This window comes from Psammomys obesus, unplaced genomic scaffold (genome assembly GCF_907164565.1).
Source record: "Psammomys obesus unplaced genomic scaffold, mPsaObe1.curated_primary_1811, whole genome shotgun sequence".
NCBI classification, from domain to species: Eukaryota; Metazoa; Chordata; class Mammalia; order Rodentia; family Muridae; genus Psammomys; species Psammomys obesus.
The window spans coordinates 5,581,168-5,601,554 of NW_026585685.1; the positions used below are offsets into that span (position 1 = coordinate 5,581,168).

Here is a 20,387-nt window from a genome sequence, read left to right on the forward strand (position 1 = left end):
GTAGCCAAGACTGGCCTTGAGCTCCTGAGTTGAGCACCATTTCTTAAGTAGTGAAATTAGAGACATATACTATCTAGGCTGGCTTAAAAAAAATTATTTTTATAAACTTTATCTCTGTATGGTCCAGGATATCCTCACACTGGAGACCTTCCTGTCTCAGCCTCCAGAATACTAGCATTGTAGGCTTGAACTACAAAGTCTTCTAACTTTGGTTTTATTTTCTACCTTTTAACTACATAGACCATTTAGATGAAAGCAGTTGACTATTACAGATTTTTGTTTCTTTTAAAACTCAAAATTGGGGTTGCGGATATAGCTCACTTGGTAGAGTGCTTCCATAGCATGCAGGAAACCGTGGGCTTCAATCATTAGCACCCATAAACCAGGAATGCTGATGCATGCCTGTGATCCCAGTAATTGGAGATAGATACAAGAATATCAGTTGTTCAAGTTTGTCCTCAGTTACATAGTGAATTTGAGACCAACTTGGACTGCTGTGTTAGACCACTTTGTAAATGTGTGTTTAGTTTTTTATCCTATGTATTTGATAAAATTCCAGTCTAAATTATGACTTGTATTTTAGATTTTTAGAAAAGCAGGCTAAATGATCTCATTTTGACTTTTGATTTTTTTTTTTTTCTCTTTCTTTGACCCTAGAGGTTGATCCTAGGGCCACGTACATGCTAAGCCTTATTATGGTTTACTTCTTATTTAACTAAGCAACAGTGTAGTTGTTTTTATATACATGAGAAGATTCTTAAGATATAAGACAATGGGGATTTAAAGTCACTTTATACCTTTTGTTTTTATAACTTTTTCCAAATAAGTTTCACTTTATGTATTAATATAGGCAGTTACTAACAGGGTGGTCAGCTTAGAATTTTTGAGCTCTGCAAAGTGGAAAAACTATCTGTATTTGGTAGAATTTTTGAATTTTGATCTCTTTCTGAACTAGCAACATGATGTCCATGATGCTGGGCTGCAGCAGTAAGCCACTGCTTCCCACTCTCCGCTCATCAATGTGGAGAGTAAACACCCAGTTCTGGCCAAGGCAGTATGCTGCTAAGCTGTGGCAATTGGAAGGTTAAAGATGTAACCTGCAGTTTTTCCTTGCAGCATTTTTAATTTATAAGCTTAATTGGACATAACCTTACCAGAAGTCAAACATCTGTACTACTTACTCCCATCTAAAGATCCTTGCATAATTGCAGTGTACCTCAAATTTGTACCTTTTAAAAACTTTGATGTTTTTCTTTCTTAACAGTGACAGGGTTTTTAAGTTCACTGACACCCAAGTTCTATGTGGCACTCACAGGGACATCTTCTTTGATATCTGGACTAATATTTGTAAGTAGTTTCTATTTTCTTCATCCCTATTTTGATTCTCATTTAAAGGTCATTTATGTGTGTATTTATTTATAAGTGTTCACCAGGATTCCCAAAATATGTTTGATAGTTGGAAAAAGTTACCTAGAGAAACAAGTTTGAGAAATGCCATGTTTCCTTCTCTTCTTTTAGAGAGTGGTAAGTAGTACTTATTATATATTAGGTTTCTTTTTGAGATAGGGTCTCATTATGTAGCCTAATGGCCTTGAACCCAAGGTGGTTCTCCTGCCTCTACCTCCTGAGTGCTGGGATTGCAAGGGTGGGTCACCATGCCCGACTTCATTTATTATGTATTAAAACCTTGTATCCAGGGATGGCAGAAGGCTCAGCAGGTAAAGGTGCTTGCAGCCATGCCTGACTGATAACCTGAGTTTAATCTCTTGGACACAAATGGTGAAAAGAGAGAGCCAGCTCCTATACTCATGCTTGCTTGCATGCTTCACACACACCCCAGTGTAATGGTTAAAAAGACCCATGTACTGTAATACTTGGTTGAGATGGATCAAAGGGCCTACATTATTATTTCAAAATGAATGAGGGACTGGGGAGATGACTTAGTCAGTAAAATGCTTGCCACATAAACATGAAGATCTGTTCAGACTCCCATAAAAAGTTGGGGATGCTTGCATACCTGTTATCCCAGCTCTGGGAGGTGGAGTCAAGAGGGTCCTTGGGGCTTACTCTCAGCTAAACCAGCCAAATGAGTGTACTCCAGATTAAGTGAGAGATCTTATCTCAGAAAGTAAGGGAAAGCCAGGTGTGGTGGTGCCCACCTTGGGCCACCCAGTACTTGGGGAGGCAGAGGCAGGCAGATCAGCCAAGGCTACAGAGGAACCCTGTCTCACCCCCCCACACACAAAAAAAGAAAGTAAGGTAGAGTAATTGAAGAGACACTTGGCCTCTGCACACGTGTGCATACACATACACATACATGTAAGCATCCATCCTTCACACTGGAATTAATGAAATGGGTTATGTACAACTACTGTTATCAAATTTTTTGATTTTTCAAATGGTTTCAAGAAAATCTGAATGTACAGAATTTATTTATATTAGAAACAGGATCTCTTGTAAGCTAGTTGGCTTGAACTTACTCTGTAGTCCAGGGTGGCCTTGACTGCCTGGTCTTCCTTTTGCTATACAACTATAACCTATCATGTACAGTTTATGCAGTGCTGGGGCCAGAACCTAAGGCTTTGTGTGTACTAGGCAAGCACTTTACAACTGAACTTTATCCCAGCCCCTGAATATGCAGGCTTTATTTAAAACCTTGCAACATTTTAATTTTGACAGCATTGGGCAGGCTATAATTTGTGTCTGGAATTTAGCTTTCACTTACTCACTTAGTGAAGACAATATCTTCTCTGTAGATGGGGAAATAATAGTATTCATTTCACAGTAGGAACTAATCGAGATAATACATGTAGAAGTTTGTAATGTAGAATTAGGCTCAGGGAGCATAGACTGAGTTTTGGCTGTTATTCCGGAAGTCACACAATAAGAGACCCGATTTGATTTTAACTTTTTTTTTTTTCTTCAAATAAGATACTACTTTTAATTTAAAAAAATATTGAAAAATACGTTCTTCATTAGCATCTCTACAGTCTAGTGTTTCTTATTGTATGCTTTAGGAAAATTCTGCTACATATAAAAGTATTATTTATTATGCCATTTTTCCTGTTCTTTCTTCTCATCTGTAGGTGGTGCTATACAGCTTTAGTAAAAAGTGCAGTGTTTTTTTTTTTTTTACCTTTTTAAAATCTTTGAGATAAGGTCTCAAAATAGAGAGTTTAGTTTGTATTTATGAACATAAGACACAGAAATACAATGAATAAATATCCTGATTTTTAAATAGTTCAGCCTGGGGAAGAACTTGTCTCAACCCATGTTCATATCATTAGACCAGTAGTACTTTTAGTTCAGAAAGCACTTTCTTAGGATTCTTGTTAGTTAAATTTACTAGGTGAGGAAACTGAGGCTCTGAGATATTTGATATTAATTGTCTTGCCCAGTACACACAGTTAATAAATAGTGGATCTAGTATAAAGCTTGGAAGTTTGATCCTAGTTTAGTATTAATTGCTTTAAAATGGTTGTTAATTATGCTGCAGGTCGAATCAGATGACAGTGAAACATGCATGAAGAGTTACGTTATCGATTAGATACTCTCTTTCTGTATTGAAATGTCCCACTCTGTAGCATGTGTTGGCCTGGCATTTACGATTCTCCCACCTCTGTCTCATAAGAGTTGAGATTAGGGGAGGTCCTCCTCCCCTTCCATCTGACCCTAGTCTATCAGGTCTCTTCAGGACTGGCTGCATTGTCTTTCTCTGTGGCCTGGTAAGGCTGCCCGCCTCCACAGGGGGGAGATCAAAAAGCCAGCCACTGAGTTCATGTCAGAGACAGCCCCTGTTCCCATTAGTAGGGAACCCACTTGGACACTAAGCTGCCATGGGCTGTATCTGTGCAGGGGTTCTAGGTTATCTCCATGCATGGTCCTTGGTTGGAGTATCAGTCTCAGAAAAAAACCCTGGGCCCAGATTTTTTGGTTCTGTTGCTCTCTTTGTGGAGCTCCTGTCCCTTCCAGGTCTTTATATCTCCCCCTTCTTTCATAAGATTCCCTGCACTCTTGGGGAGGAGAAGAGGGAGAGAGGATGGGATTGGGAGGGGAGGAGGGAGGAGGCTATAGTTGAGATACAAAGTGAATAAATTATAATTAATTAAAAAAAATAAATTTTTAAAAGAGTTGAGAGTAAAGGCATGTGCTATCACATCTGACTCACTCTTAGTATTCTTTAATGTCTTTAACAAGTGTAGAATGTTGCCTAAGCTTGTCTGAACTTCGTGACATATCCATAAGAAAGGTATTTCACTTTTACATCGCATCTGTATTCTGTGTTTAGGGAATCTTGGGTTTGGGTTTTTTCTTCTGCTTGCACTTCACCCACCCAAGAACAGATTATGCATTTAAAGTGCTGAATTGAATAGGAACATCTCTTTCATTTCAATTTATGAATTGCATTTCAAGTGAAAAATGTTTCTCTTTGTCATAGATATTTGAATGGTGGTATTTCCATAAGCATGGCACATCTTTTATTGAGCAAGTGTCTATAAGCCATTTGCGACCACTAATGGGAGGAACAGAGAGTAACATTTCAGAGCCGGGTTCTCCTGCCAGCAACAGAGAAAGTGAAACCCTCAGACACCACCATCTATCAGGTGATTACTTTTTTGGTGCTTTTAGAACTGTGTAATTAAGATTGATTTCATTACAGAGGATAAGAAAGTCAGTCTCAACAACAGAATACAGTAGTTTGTGTGTTCATGTCCCCTTCATATGTAATGAAGTTAAAAGAAACGAGCTTTGGGATATGATCAGATCACAAAGGTAGAACTCTCATGGATAGAATTCATATCCTAAGGAAAGAGATCCCAGAGAGCTACTTACTCCTGTCACTTGATGAGGAAATAGCAAGAGAGTTCCATTCACAAACCAGAAAGGGAATCTTTAGTGCCTAGCACTAGGCACTAAATGTTGCAGCACCTTGAATGTGGATTTGCCAACCTCCAAAAGTATAAGAATTAAATTTATTGAAGAAATAAATTAAAGAAATAAATTCTGTTATTTTTATGATACTCAATTTGTGGTAATTTGTCATTATAGTCCAAATGGAAAAAAACACGGAGACAGCCTTTTTTCCTATAAATATAGTTAACCCGTGCCTAGTATAGAGCAGAGTTATCATCAAAGTCTAATTATAGCCTGTCATCTCTAGACACAGTTGTTTGTTTATTCAATGAAGCAGAGTTTCACTATATAGCCCTGGCTGGCCTGGCACTCTATATTCCAGGCTGATCTCAAACTCACAGAGATCCTTCTGTCTCCACCTTTAGAGACTAAAGGATGCACCACAATGCCCAGCCAGATGCAGTTTTTTTTTTTAAATTTATTTATTTATTATGTATACAGAGTTCTGCCTGCAAGTACACTTGCACTCCAGAAGAAGGCACCAGATCTCATTATAGTTGGTTGTGAGCCACCATGTGGTTGCTGGGAACTGAACTCAGGACCTTTAGAAGAGCAGCCAGTGCTCTTAACCTCTGACCCATCTTTCTAGCCCCCCAGATACAGTTTTTAACTTGTGGTCCAAGGTACTTGTTCTGGTTTTAGCCATAATATCTACCTTTTAGTCAGTAGGAAAAAGAAAAACCCTCACTTCTCTTAATTCAGCCTACACTGTTCAGAAGTGCCTTGCATAAATAAGGCCTGTTCAGTTCCCAGCACCACCAAACAAAAAGTGTCAGCTGTGTCATTTTAGCATGTGGGAGACTGAGGCAGAAGGATCAGGGGTTGAAAGTCATCCTTAGCTAAGTTTGAAGGAACGCTCGTCTTCATACAAGAGGATAAAGGTTAAATGACATCATGAAGGTAAACATTTAATCTAATAGGATTGTTATAAGAAGAGAAAGGGGAGAGGATTCTCCGTCTCACTACTTCTCAAAGACAGCAAAAAAACCTACTATCTCTAAGCCTGTCTAGGGCTGAAGAGTTTTGAGATGCATGCCTGAAATATGGACAACTCAATTGCTGTGATTACAGATGTGAGCCACCATGACGGGTCCTCCTCAGCATGCCCTACAGTTGTGTGTGTGTATATGTATGTGTACATAAGTGTCCCATACATGCATGCACAAACAACCTATAGGTTACTACCTCATTTTTTTAGATTTATTTATGTTGTTTTAATATTTAATATGTAGACATTAATGCAGGTATGTGTGTGCCTGGTGCCCAAGGAGATCAGAAGAAGGCATCAGATCCCCTGGAAATGGAACTATGAATGTTTGTCAGTTATCACATGGGTTCTGGGAAATAAACTAGGCTTCTTTGTAAGAGTAGCAAGTGCCAAATCATTTCTCTAGCCCCCTACATGTTATTTTTTGAGATAGGGTCTCATGATGTGCTTGGAGCTCATTTAGGCCAGAATGGCTGGCTGTCAGGCCCCCAGGATCTACCTGTCTTCACCTCCCTAGTATGGAGAAGCACGCTGCCTCATCTGACTCTTATGCAGGTGCAAGTGATCTGCTTGGGACCTCATGCTTGTACAGCAAACATTTTACACACCAGCCATCTCTCTAGGCTCAATGTATAGCTTATACTGCCTCAGCTTGGAATGTTCTGTGTCTGGAAGCTTCTTCTTTTAGGCTTTTTTGTTGTTTTTGTTTTTTGTTTGTTTTATGTGCATTGGTATTTTGCTTACATGTATATCTAGGTGAGGGTCTCAGAAGCCCTGGAACTAGATTTACAGACAGGTATGAGATGTCATATGGTTGCTGGGAATTGAACCCAGGTTCTCTGGAAGAGCAGCCAGTGCTCTTAACCACTGAGTTAAGAGCAGCCTCAATTCTTTTAGGTTTTTAATGTTAGTTCAAATGTCATTTGCTCTAAAATCTTCTGTGATAGACTACTTTTTTTTTTTTAAAGGGTCTTGGGTCTTGGAATAAGACAGGTCTAGTATAGTACATGTCACATAGTTCAGGTGGTTGTTTATGTGACTAATTCTCATGCTATAGAGGTTAGTTCCGGAATCTGTGAGAGTATCTAGGAATGTAAGAGTGGATGAAGTTTTAGTAGATCCTATTTTAGAGAGGAAACTGAAAAGAACTGATAACTACATTGTTAAACAGGAAGAGTTGTAACTGAGTTATAAACTAAACACTGTTGAGACAGAAATACAACAATAACTGTATTTGATTCTGTGCTTCCAGAAAGCAAGGGTGAAGTATACCTCTTTCATATTTGTGGTGTCTATGATTGGACTATATTTAGAGCAAAGAATCAACAGTGTTGGTTAATGGAAATTTACCTGTATTTGATTAAATTACTCTTTCATCTTGTTTTTTAGAGTGTAAGGTCTGGAGAAACCCTTTAAACCTCTTTAGAGGAGCAGAATATAGAAGGTAAGACATTTCCTTTCAGTATAAGTGTGGTGTGAGTCTTAGAGTAAAAGTACTGTGGAACACTTGTTTTTATAAATAGATTACAGCCTCTTCTAATTGGAGATAATGACTATATTAAAGTGAACGATTAGCTCAAGAGTAGGTATCATCGTCACCGTGTTTACTTCTTTTAATATTAAAGGAAATAACATCTCTTTAAAATTTCTTGTTTGACATTTTTATAAATGTATATAATACATGTGGTCAGGCTGATCCTTTCATGTTCTCTTATTGTCTTCCTCCCACTAAGTCTCAATTCTGCTTCCATGTTTTGTTTTGTTTTTTTTGTGACCCACTGGATTTATCCACTGGATCATGAGAAGTCACCAGTGGTTCCTCCCAAAGCCCTTGACTGCCATTAACTCCTCTGGGCAGGACAGGCCCATTAGCCCCTCTCCCATCTATGAATGAAAGTTTATTGACTCAGTCTTATGCGAGTTCATGAGGATCATGGCCGTAAGACAGCATTTCACAGGTCTCCTCCCTGTTGTTCATATCTTACAGTTTTTTTCTGCCTTCTCTTCTGTGATAGAGGTCCTGGGGCTTTTTTTCTTTTTTTTTTTCTTCCTTCTGTTTCTGTTGTTGTTTTGAGATAGAGGCTCACTCTGCAACCCTGGCTGTCTTGGAACTCTTATATACACCAAGTTGGCCTTGAAGTCATAGAGATCTATCTGTCTCTGCCACATCAGAGTGCATTTGCTTACCATGACCATTTTTGCTAGTTTGTGTGTTTGTTGTTGTTGTTGTTTTGAAACAAGATTTCTCTATATACCCCTGGCTGTCTTGTTACTCAATATGTAGACCAGGCTGGCCTCAAACTCACAGAGCTCTACCTGCTTCTGCCTTCTTAGTGCTGGAATTAAAGTTATGGACCAACATGCCCAGCCTTTGTTGGTTTATTTTAAAACAGGGTCTCCTGTAGCCTCCTTTTATAGTATCCATATCAATCTTTATGAGAATGTTTTACTATTTGAAACATTTATATTTAGTATCTAGTTTTTAGAACATTTTGCTGAATAACTTATTGGTTTATTTTGTTTTTGAGACAGGTTTCATATTGTAACTCAGGCTATCTTGAATTTTGTTATATGGTGTAGGCTGGCCTCAAACTCATAGGCATGAGTAACCATGCCAGGCTGAACTATTTATTTTTTCCTGTTTTAGTGTTTTACTATTGAACCATAGAGTAGTACTTTTTTACCCCTTACTGATATACGCTTTAAAAACACCCTGAAATAGAACTTGTAATCACTTATTTTTATGACTTAAGTGTCTGTAAACATCTTGTGTTTGCTACAGATACACTTGGGTGACGGGTAAAGAGCCACTTACTTACTATGACATGAACTTGTCCGCCCAGGATCACCAGACCTTTTTCACCTGTGAAACAGACTTTTTACGCCCTTCAGACACAGGTACGTATTCATGTTACAGATAGTGATTGTGAAAATTATTTCAAGTGTTCTTTAGAGCTGTGTATGATAACATAAAGTTACTTAGATTGGAATTATTTATATTATAGATAAGAAATTCAGTTTAAATTAAACTAAAATATACTTATAAATGAAATTAATAACTAGTTTATAAGAATTTTAAATGTTTTATGTGATTTTATTAATTAAAAAACAATTTCAGAACCAGATGGTGGTGGGGCACACCTTTAATCTCAGCACTCTGAAATAAGAGGCAGACAGATCTCTTTGAGTTCAAGGCCAATCTGGTCTATAGAGCTAGTTCCAGGACAGCCAAGTGTATACAAGAAACCCTGTTTTGAAAAAAAAAAAAATTAGATCAAATATAGCAGAAAATAGTATACATTGCTTTGGTCTGGGAAACAATTACCTGACAATAGAGCATGGCCTGGGGAGATTACCCATTGAGTAAAGTGCTTAGGGTGCAGATCTGATAACATGAGGTGAGGTCTCTAGAACCTGCATGAAGGTGGACATAGTCCTGCACAGACCTGTGATCCATACACTCCCCTGGGCAGATGAGAGGCAGGGGAATACACAGAAGCTCAAAAGCCAGCTAGAACAACTAGACTCTACCATAGCCTACCATAGACAATGTGGAAGGTGAGAACCAACACCCAAGATTGCCCTCTGACCTCGGCACATGTACTCATGAATGTATGTGTGCACACACACAAACAGGGAGAGGGAAGATATGACAATTGAGGAATGATAGGTAGAAGAAACATACGGTATGCTTTATTCTAGTCAAGAAGATTCTTGTAATGCGGTAGCTTATAGAAGTGTTTGTGTTTAGATCTCTTTAAGCTGTTCCCTACAGAACAGTATTACGGGCTGGGAATGTAGCTTAGTGGTATGGGCTTTCAGAGCATTTGTGAAGCCGTGGGTCTGAGATCAGTACCAGGGAGTGGCAAAGGGAGTGTACAACCTAGAGACAGAGCCATTTCCCTCAACTTTGCACTACTTTGAATAGCTTTGCTTTATCTGCGTGATGAATCACTAGTTAGATTCTTAAAGATGCCTCCTCTGAAAGCTCTTATAATATAGTATATGTTAATATATTCTTTGATGCAATTATGAATGAATGGATTAATAATGGATGGATGGATGGCATTGGTATCACACACTTAAGTAATTTCATTAATAATAATTAACACATGGACAGCATGTGTACTAATTTGATCTTCCCAGTCACACTATGAGATAAAGAGCTATTATCAGAGGCCTTTTAAAAAGAAGCAGCTAAGCTGGATATGGTGGTTTATGCCTGTAATCCTAGTACTCTGGAGGCTTAAGCAGGAGGATTGTGTGAAGTTCAAGGCAGCCTGGGCTGCATAGTCCTAGGTCAGCTGGGGCTACAGTGTAAGACTGTCTCAATCCCAGATGAATGGATGGATGGATGGATGGATGGATGGATGAATGAATGAATGAATGAATGAGCAAATGGGAACTGAGGCAAAAGGAGGTTGAGTAACATGGCACCCACAACTAAGTGATAAAACTGGACTTCAAACTCAATTATAGCTCTCAACCACTGCACTGCTCCTGCTTCAGCTGGCTGCATTGTGAGAAGAGGAATCAGCAGTGAGCGTCTGAAGAAAGCCAGTTTCTTACCATTGAAGTGAGAGCATTCTGTCCCATTGTTGGTGAATAAACTATGCTAAGGATTGGTGGCAGCAGAAAAGCCAAGGAGGAGGAGAAAAAGTGCTTCATGTATGACTGCTCACTGTTCATGGTCACAGCAAAGTGTGTGTGTTGAGGGAAACTGCAGCATTGTCCATTAATGTTAGAGAATCAAACCTCATCTCCTCTCACAGGCCGGATTGCAAACAACCCCAAGCTCCTCAGACAGCTCTCAGGGCTTTTTAAACCATTTCTGTTTGAACAGTTCCAGAAAATTTTGAAAATCTGTGAGCCTTTTCATACATTTTAAGCTTCATAAGGTTAAATAATTGCAATGAATATAATTTTGGCATATTAGAAAATATAGACATTTAAAAAAATAAACCAGTATTCCCTATATTTTAATGTATACCATGAAAATCAGAAGGTTTTACCTGTGTGTGCATGCCAGAATAGATGCTTGCATTTCTCACTGAATTATAGCTAAGAATTTGATAATAACCATTTTCCATTGAAAACTATAGGAACAAACACTCTAATAGTAGTAAACCTTATACAAGTCTTTTGTTTTTTATGAATGGGCCTTCTTACATAGTCCAGATTGGCTCACATTTTTAGAACCTCCTGCCTTAGCCTCCCACACACTTGGAATTTGCAAATATATGCCAGTGTAAGTTCCTTTCTTCTTGAATGCTTATCTTGTGTGTGTGTGTGTGTGTGTGTGTGTGTGTGTGTGTGTGTGAATATATACATAGCTTTAATTAGTTTATGCTTGCGAGTCTTTTACTATTCTTGCAACTTTTCCACATAGCCATTTTAGATAAATTTGAATTATATTTAGCCATGAGATTCTGAATGTTATAGTGTATTTCTTTTTTGTTTGTTTTGGTTTTGTTGTTGTTGTTGTTTTGTTTTGAGGCAGGTCTCACTGTATAGCTCTGGCTGTCCTGGAACTCATTATATAGAACAGGATAGCCATTGAGCTCACAGAGGTATTCCTGTCTCTGCCTCCCATGTACTGAAATTAAAGGGGTGTGCCACCACATCTCACTGTTATGATATACTTTAATTTTATTCTTGTCAAGTCTTTAACAGCTACATACTTAGCTCTTTTTTTCTCTTTAAAATATGCCCTTTACGGGAGCTGGAGAGATGGCTCAGACAAAGGTCCTGAGTTCAATTTCCAGCAACCACATGGTGGCTTACAACCATCTATAATGGGAGCTAATGCACTTCCCTGGCATGCAGAGTACTAAACATAAATCTTAAAAAAAAAAAATGGAATATGCCCTTTAATGACCTAATTGGGTGTTTTCATTCTCAAGCCAATCAATCAAATCATACTGACAGAGAAATCTTACCCCATTCTCTATTTTTCAGTTCATATAGACATGCCAACGTTTCCATCGTAACCATTTCTCTTACGTATGAAATTTTTTGCTTTTTGTTTTTGTTGTGCAAGGTAAGGTCTTCTCTGTAGCCCAGGTTGTCCTCAGCCAGGTTTCTAGGACTGTGAAATCTAGCTCTGAATTAAGATTATGAGAAGATGAATTTTTTGAGCTTTGCCTAACACTTGTCACTTGATTCTGTTATTCCTTGCCAGCTCACTCTTTTGACATCTTGTAAGGACCCTCCCTTAGGAGTAATGCAGTTTTTTAAATGACAGAGGAGGGGTGCTAATGGGACTAACACACATGGTTATCACTCCTTAATTCAAAGCTTCTAGGAACCAAATATTACATCTATCTATCTATCTGTCTGTCTGTTTGTCTATCGATTTCTCATTTTTAAAAGATTCTCATGTAGCTCAGGCTGACGGCTTTAAATTCCCTACGAACTGATGATGACCTCGAGTTTTTGATTTTCTGCGTTTACCTGAGTGCTAGGATTACACCCACTTTGCATGGTGCTGGCATTGACTGCAGGGCTTCCTGCATGCTAGGCAGCCTTTCTAACAAGGAAGCTACACCTCCATGCGGAAGAATATTGTTCCTCACTTCGAAGTTTCACTACTCAAAGACAAGTAAAAGGCAGGAATCCTGATTCTCAGGTGCCTGGGTTTGGGATGGCTATCCTCAGCTGGGTTCATGCCTGTAATCCTAATATTTGGAAGGCTGAGGCAGGAGAACCCTACCTCAAAAATAAATAAACAAATAAATACCCCCATCACCCAAATTGACTGCTCCAAATCTAAACTGCATTGTATTCTCAACCCTTAGAGGTTTTGAGCTGTTCATACACACTGAATCTAGGAAGATTTAGAATGGCCAAGGAGCAAGCCTTTCTTTTGTAAGCTGGAAGTGAGCGCACCTCTAGGCGAGGGGGTCAGTGATCGTGGTTAGGTAGGAAGGGATAAATAGGCTAGTCACAGGAGCATTTTTTCACATTCTGTCAGCTATAGGAAAGAGTCATGTAACTTTTAATAAGTTGAGGCTTTTGATATCGATTTTCTTAAGACCACATGTGTCATTTTGGTTTTACGTAGTATGTCATCCTTGCAGTTTTATGTACTTCCAGAGGTGTGCGTAATCTAGTTAAATTCTGAACTCACAGGCTAACTATGCTGAGTGAGAATTCAGGTGAACTGTCAGTTTCCTTTTTTATCCCTTCAGACACTCACATAAAAGCAATGTTGTATGTACATCAGTAGTTTTTATGCATGCATGTGAGTAAGATGCGGCAAGTTTTTCTTGACCTATTGTCATTAGTGCTCGTTATATTAGTGCAGTTTGCTCTCATCTCATTGACTTGCTGGTTTAAGTCTGAAAATAAGCATACCCTCAATGGCTGCTCAGCAGGGCTCTTTGAAAGTCTGTTTTCACATTGAATATTTAGAAATGAGGACAGGAGCTGAGCTGTAGATATGTGTTGTCCCGGCTGCTAAAGAAGTTGAGGTGGGAGGATACATCCAGCAACACTGGGTGGCCTGTCTCAAAAAGCAAGACAAAACATTAAATAAGCAAAAACCCCAAGAGATTTCTTACTAACATTCAAATTTATGCTCTGAAGAAAGTTGGGAAATAGAGCAGTGGACCTATGTCACTGTCTGCTCAGCTAGTGCTGAGTGGCGGCTCTGCTCGCACAGTGTGTGCTCTTGGCACTTGGTTCCTTCTGGTACTTCGTAGACATTTACATCTGTAGGCCTTGACCTGCAGAGAGGTGCAGCTCTCTTTTGTGCCTATGAGAATATTGCAGATATTAATTGAAAAATAGGTAAGTCTGAGTGAATTGGGTTTTTATGGATGTTTTAATTATTTTAAACATATCATGAGATCAGCATTTTGATTTAAATTATTCTTAGGACACACACACACACACACACACAGACACATAAATTTTTCTTTCTCCCTCCTTTTTTGTTTTTTTGAGACAGGGTTTCTCTTGTGTAGCTGAGTGCTGTCCTTGGTCCCCTTTGTAGACCAGACTGGTCTCGAACTCACAGAGATCTGCCTGTCTCTGCCTTCCTGAGTGCTGGGATTATAGGCGTGCCTGGAAATATATACATTTTTTAACTTGTACTTTCCCCTTTTACTTTAGACTTAGAAACACCTTGGTTGTGTTGAAAGGCAGGAATGATAGAGGATTTGAAAATACAAGAATAAGAAAAAAAATGCTTAAAGATGGATTATATAGACTCAATAGAAATAAAATTACAAAAGATATTTTCTTCATGCGTTAAATTAACTAAGATTGATAATACAGACTGAGTATCCACTGTCTGAAATGCTAGGGACCAGACATGGTTTTTAGATTTTAATTTTTGAGATGTTTGTATGTGCATAATGATATATCTTGAGAATAAGACTCAAATCTAAACTCAGAATTCTTTTTTCATATATCCCTTATACACAAAGTTGGAAAGTGATTTCTTTTGTGGTTTTGTTTTTTTTTTTAATTTTAGAGGGGGAGCTTCTTTAATCTGGACTGGCCTTTTACTTTTTAAGTAGCCAGCGTTGGTCTTGATCCCCTGCCACTGCCTTCCGAGTTCTGGGATTACAGCCTGTGCTACTGTAGGCCTCTTACTGTACCTGCATCCTGACGGTGGCCTAGCCTGTGAAGTCAGGTGTTGATTTCCCTACTTTTGCTTTCCTGTTTTCTACTTTGGAGTTTTGTATTGAGATGCTCAACATGGCTTGAAGGGTAATAAATTGGGGAAATGGTCACTTTCCTATGCTGGCTCGAAGTACAAATTAATTTTATTGAGTGGAGTTGGAGAGTATGTAGCCAAAATCTTTTAAAGACTGTACCTATTTTAAAGTGTTCTACAAAGAAATATTTGGTAGGCTATACAAAGAAAGAAGCTAAAAGATTGCTTTTTTGTGTGTTTTGTATTGCAGTACTGAGAACTGAGCCTTAACCTCACATATAAGGTTTTTTACCACTGAACTTTATTCCCAGACAGTTTTGCTTGTTTGTTTAAGTCAGGGTTTTGCTCTGTAGCACTGGCTAGCCTGGTACTTGCTATATAATCCTGGCTGGCTTCAAATTCAGTGATCCTCCTGTCTCAACATCCTGAGTACTAGAATAAGAGTTTTCACTACCATACCTGGCTGAAAGATAGTTATCATAATGGTTTTTCTATTGTTGATTTTTATGCTTGAGGCAGGATTTCATATAGCCCGGGTTAGTCTCAAACTTTCTGCATATGTTAGATGACCTTGAACTCTGGATCCTCCTGCTTTCATCTTCCAAGATCTAAGGTTATAAGTTTATACATAGCGTGCAACGTTTTTATAGTAGGCTAGCACTCGGAATAACTTTCCATTGAACGGGGATTAATTAGATAAACTATGATTATATACTAGAATGCTGTATAATCACCTCAAATGCCGATATAGAGTTCATAGAAGAGAATCCTATCATCACAGGTTCACAAGCCTAATATCACAGTCTGTTTCTGTATCCTATTTTAGTGCTGTGGCAGATTGATGTTCTGTACCTGGTCAGAATCAGGCATTGCTGCCTTGCATCACTTTGTCAAGTTCAGGAAGCATTAGCTGTCAGCTAGCTGGTGACATGTTTGATATGAAAAATGTATTTTTGTTACACATGTGGAATATATTGTCTCATTTTCTGAGCCAAGACTAATATTTTGTTTCCAAAGGAAAATTCAAACATTTTCCACGTTTTTCTTTCTGGACAGTTGGAGGTTTTGTTCCAAAGTCAACATTCATAAGTTCTCCATTTTTCTTATCAAATGTAAATTAAACCAGGTAGTTTTGAAAATCTACTTTGTGTGTGTATTTGTTTAGCTTTTAAGTGACATCATGTAGTGTGATGTCTTCATTTTGGTTCAGTAAATGATAGCAAAACCCATCCCATTATTCTAAAGAAATCCTAACTTAGGTTAGTGAGGTTTTCCAGAGATGTGCTGTATTCTAAATTATCCCAGTCTTCCTTCCAAGTTTTCATAGAAAATACACATCTACACATTTTTCCTATAATGAATCATCAATTAAACAACGACTATTTAAGCTTTTGTGTATTTTTAGTGGTTCCATATACCCTTTTCAGAATGATGAAAGTAGCACTTTGATGTTTATTATAATCTAATGTCACTCAAACTCAATTTTGGCATGCACTTAGATACATAAATGTTTGTGTGTAATAATGATGTGATTAATTCAGTTAAGTACTTTATATGTTATCATGAAAATAGATCATAGAATATTTTTATTATAAGGAAAGTGTCCAGATTTAATATAAAATTCTCATGTAAATGTGAGCTAGTAACCCAGTTTCATATGTTTAAAAACATGATATTTAAAGCTTTGTTTATTCTTTTAGCTCATTCTTTCATGCATTTTACGTAAGATGATTTATGTTTACCATCTCATCCACTCTTTGAAATATTTTTCCCACAGTTATGCAGAAGGCATGGAGGGAAAGAAATCCTCCAGCTCGCATCAAAGCAGCATATCAAGCTTTAGAGTTAAACAATGAGTAAGTTGGAAACATAAATTTGTTTTAAAAACAACCAGGCAAATAATTTTGTATTTCCTTTTATCTGCTCGTAAGATTCAGAACACTGGCAGTCTCCATTCTTATCTTGCACACTAGAGATAAGACTTGCAGTGTTTCTGACATCTCTATTTTTCTTTTGAAAGTATAAATTGTTGTATGGTTTTACATAAAAGTATTTTAGAAGTTCTTTTTAAAATAAAGAGTACTAATAAAGAATGCTAATAATACTTATTAGTTAAAAGGACACTTAAATATTTATGCCACTGTTTTATTTTTCATCTAAATCATTCATTTAAAGCACTCACTAGTCCTGGGAACTTATACTCAGCAATGGGCTATGAGACATGGAAAGAGGATTCAAAATTAGCAAAATAGCTCTGTCAATTTTTTTGTTCATGTTAACAGCATTTACTTTCATAGCTCACTGTATTATCTTTATATCTTAAGACAGTAATATAAAACACCAAGTCAGTGTTTGAATGGCACAGATCAGTGCCATTTATCCAAAGTAATATAGTGCAGTAGTTCCTAAATGAATGTCAGATGGGATCATTCAAAGAATGTTATCTGGCTAATATGAAGCTAGAGTTTTTCTTGAAGCGTTCTTATCACCAGTAAGAAGACCCTCATGAGGGAGCAAAATAATACTAGTGACCAGCTGACAAGAGAGTGAGTGACCTTTTGGCTCTGTAAAATAATCAGAGCTTTACTGAAGTAACCTAGTGATTGCTAAGTCAAGTAGAAATTACCTCAATATAAGGGAGTTCCCGTCCTACTGTCTAGCTCAATGGCATGCTTGAAGACAAAATGAGCATGCTGGATATAGGTTTATCATCCCAGGGAACAGAGATATTGTTGTTGGTTTTTATTAATATGATGGTTCTTGAAGCACCAGCTCAAAGGGTTTGCCTTTATTACAGTTACCTTGAAGTTCTCTGTATTGACCATACTAAGGTGAAAATATTTAGAGAATATGTGTTATTAGGCATATCTGTCTGATGATGCAAAGGATAAAACAGAGGGACAAGAAAATAGACAAACAAGAAAGTTTATGAGGAACAATTAGGGAATGAGACACTGGTAAATAGGGCCTTGAAAAGCTTCCACAAATTCCTGCGAGCCTCAAAGGCCCAATTTTTGACAGTTAGGCACATGAAGAAAATATTTGGTTTTCAAGTCTTCTTAAACCCATATATTATCTTAATTCATGAAAAAAAAATGGACAAAATCCAACAGCATTTTATGACAAAAATACTAAAAAAATGTTAACTATGTAGGGAATGCCCTGTCTGGATAACATTTAGGTTGGGCACAAGTAGGAAATGAAAGCTATGATAGTTGTAAAATACCTGAGTGAATGTTGCAAGTGTGCCCTAGTGTGGACATAGAGTAGAAGAATAAGAAGGGAATGGTAGCAACAACCCAGATGAGCTCTGCTCTGGAATAAAGTTGTGTGGACGCTGCTTTTTCTTTTTCTTACACTGGCATGTACAGATCTGTACTTATAAAAATCAGGGCCATTCACCAGGCTGCAGCTCAAACAAAAGCAAAGGAGCTACAGTAAGAAGGTAAGGGAGACAGTGACCACCCTGCCCCCTCGGCACCCATGACATTCTGAAGCATGGAGGCAAGGTTGGCATACTGACTGTTTTGTACAAGGGACCCAGTTGGTGTGGTATCTGATGTCACAGCCACATGCTGACCAGGATTCTGCACACACACATATATATCTATGCCTTCACACACACACACACACACACACACACACACACACACACACACACACACTTCTATATATGCACACATACACATATATACACTAAATGCCTACTTGTGGAGTCTTGGTTTTTGTACTTTGTAGATAGTTAAGAAATCTTTATCTGATCATTAATTGATCACTGTGCTAACCAAACACAAACCTCATTGCTCACACAAAACAAAGAATATACAAGTTACAAAATCGTCAGGAAAGCCGCTAAGTAAAAAAACCACAATAAGAGCAACAAGAGGGAATATAGAAAATCTGATTCTAGATTTGCCAGAATATTAGAGTTAAAAATTTCATTTTTCAACAAAAAATTATGAAGCATGCAAAGAATGTGGGTGTGGTGGTATATACCTCTTTTTTCTTTCAGATTGATTTATTTATTTCATGTGCATCTGTGTTTTCCCTGCATGCATGTCTGTGTGAGAGTGTATCAGATCCCCTGGGTCTGGAGTTATAGTCAGTTGTGAGCTGCCATGTGGGTGCTGGGAATTGAACCCGGGTCGTCTGGAAGAGCACCCAGTGCTTCTAGCTACTGAGCCATCTCCCCACCCCTGGTGGTACATGCTTCTAATCTCAGTAGTCAGGAGGCTGTAACTGAGCTCTGGGCTACAGCTATGAAATAAAACAACAAAACAGAGCATTCAAAGAACAATAGAACAAAAATGGAAATGGTATTCATGGAAATGTGTCCCCAAAATCTGGACTTTTGACTTGATAGACTTTAAATCATCTATTTTAAATTTGTTCAAAAAGGCAAAAAGGACCACAAGAAAGGTCTTTCGTGATGTTTCATCATCAGAAAATTATCAATACAATTTTTAAATTCCAGCAAGAGCTTCTAGGCACATAAGGAACTAAGAGGAAATCCTAGGATTGAAAGTGCAACTGAAATAAAAATGTTCTGCAGGAGCTCTGGTGACATATCTGAGCAGACAGAGAGTCTGCAAAGCTGTGTGAGGTCACTTGAGCTTGGGTAGTCTAAGAAATAGGAAACTTTTGTTAAAGGAATGAAGAGAAATGGAGATCTAATATGAGACCTTTGGAATACATTCATGCCACCCTGTGTATAATTGGAGTCTCCAAAATATGGGAGAGGAAAAAAAACAGTGCAGAAATATTATTTGAAGAAATAATGGCCAAAACCAAGGTAATAGCCACCACTTCCAGCAGCATTTGGAAAGTGTTATGCATGTCGACCAAGTGGGGTTTGTTACAATTGAAGAATTTCAACCTATAAAGGAAAGAATCTGAATGATTATCTCAGGTGATGCAGAAAAAGCCTCTGGCAATTCAGTACCATGTCATGATGAAAATATGTGATGCACTGCATTAATAATGTAACACACCACATTAATAGAGCAAAGTGTGAAACCCAAAAGTTGCCTCAGTTCATTAAAACAGTATTTGACAAACCCAACATTGTTTTATGATAAATACTAAAGAAAATATCATAAATGTAAAGAATTTTCCTCAAAATAATGGAGAATCTATAAAAAGCCTGTATCTAAGGACACTTAGTGATGAAAGAAAACAAAAGAAACTTTTTTGTTTAAAATCAGTAAGGCAAGGATGTTTGCCCTCACTATTTCTGTTTAACATGTTATTAGAAATTCTAAAAAGGACAGTTGAACAGGAAAAGGGGAAAAAAGCATCTGGATTTGAAAGGAAGAAGTGAACTGTCTTTATTCACAGGTGATGTGATCATATGTTTAGAAAGCCTTAAATTCACACAAACAGAAACCTATTGGTGCATATAAGTTAGGTTTAAAATGTATGAGTAAAAAGTTAGCTTCATTTCTGAACAGTTGTGATAAACACAGTACCATTTACAGTGGCATCAAGCATAATAAAGTGGTTAGGGGTAAATTAGCCAAGAAAGTGTGAGACTTGGAGACTTAGAAGACAGGTGGGGAGATGAAGGTCTGCTGACCTAAGCTTCACCCTAGAAGTGAGTGAGCTACCTCCCAGCAGTCACCTTCTGACTCCTGTACACGTGTAATGGCATAAGTATGCCACACCTGTACTTGCAAAGTAATTTAAAAATCCTTAAAAACCCACAAAATAGTGCTCAAATAGTTAAAATAAAAGACCTAAACAAGTAGGAAGGAATCTTCTGTTCATGTATAATACAAATTAACTATCATTAACTAAAATGTCGGTGCTCTTCCAGTCTAC

General features: G+C 37.8%; 1 protein-coding gene across 1 annotated transcript in view; it reads left to right on the plus strand.

The window, feature by feature from the left end:
* Window positions 1-20,387, plus strand: part of St7l (suppression of tumorigenicity 7 like) — a 68,095-nt gene that overhangs the window by 1,470 nt on the left and 46,238 nt on the right. The window contains exons 2-6 of the mRNA XM_055628878.1: window positions 1,265-1,347; window positions 4,439-4,604; window positions 7,292-7,346; window positions 8,685-8,800; window positions 16,345-16,423. Of these exons, the coding sequence (XP_055484853.1) occupies window positions 1,265-1,347; window positions 4,439-4,604; window positions 7,292-7,346; window positions 8,685-8,800; window positions 16,345-16,423 (499 nt within the window). The remainder of the gene's footprint in view (window positions 1-1,264; window positions 1,348-4,438; window positions 4,605-7,291; window positions 7,347-8,684; window positions 8,801-16,344; window positions 16,424-20,387) is intronic.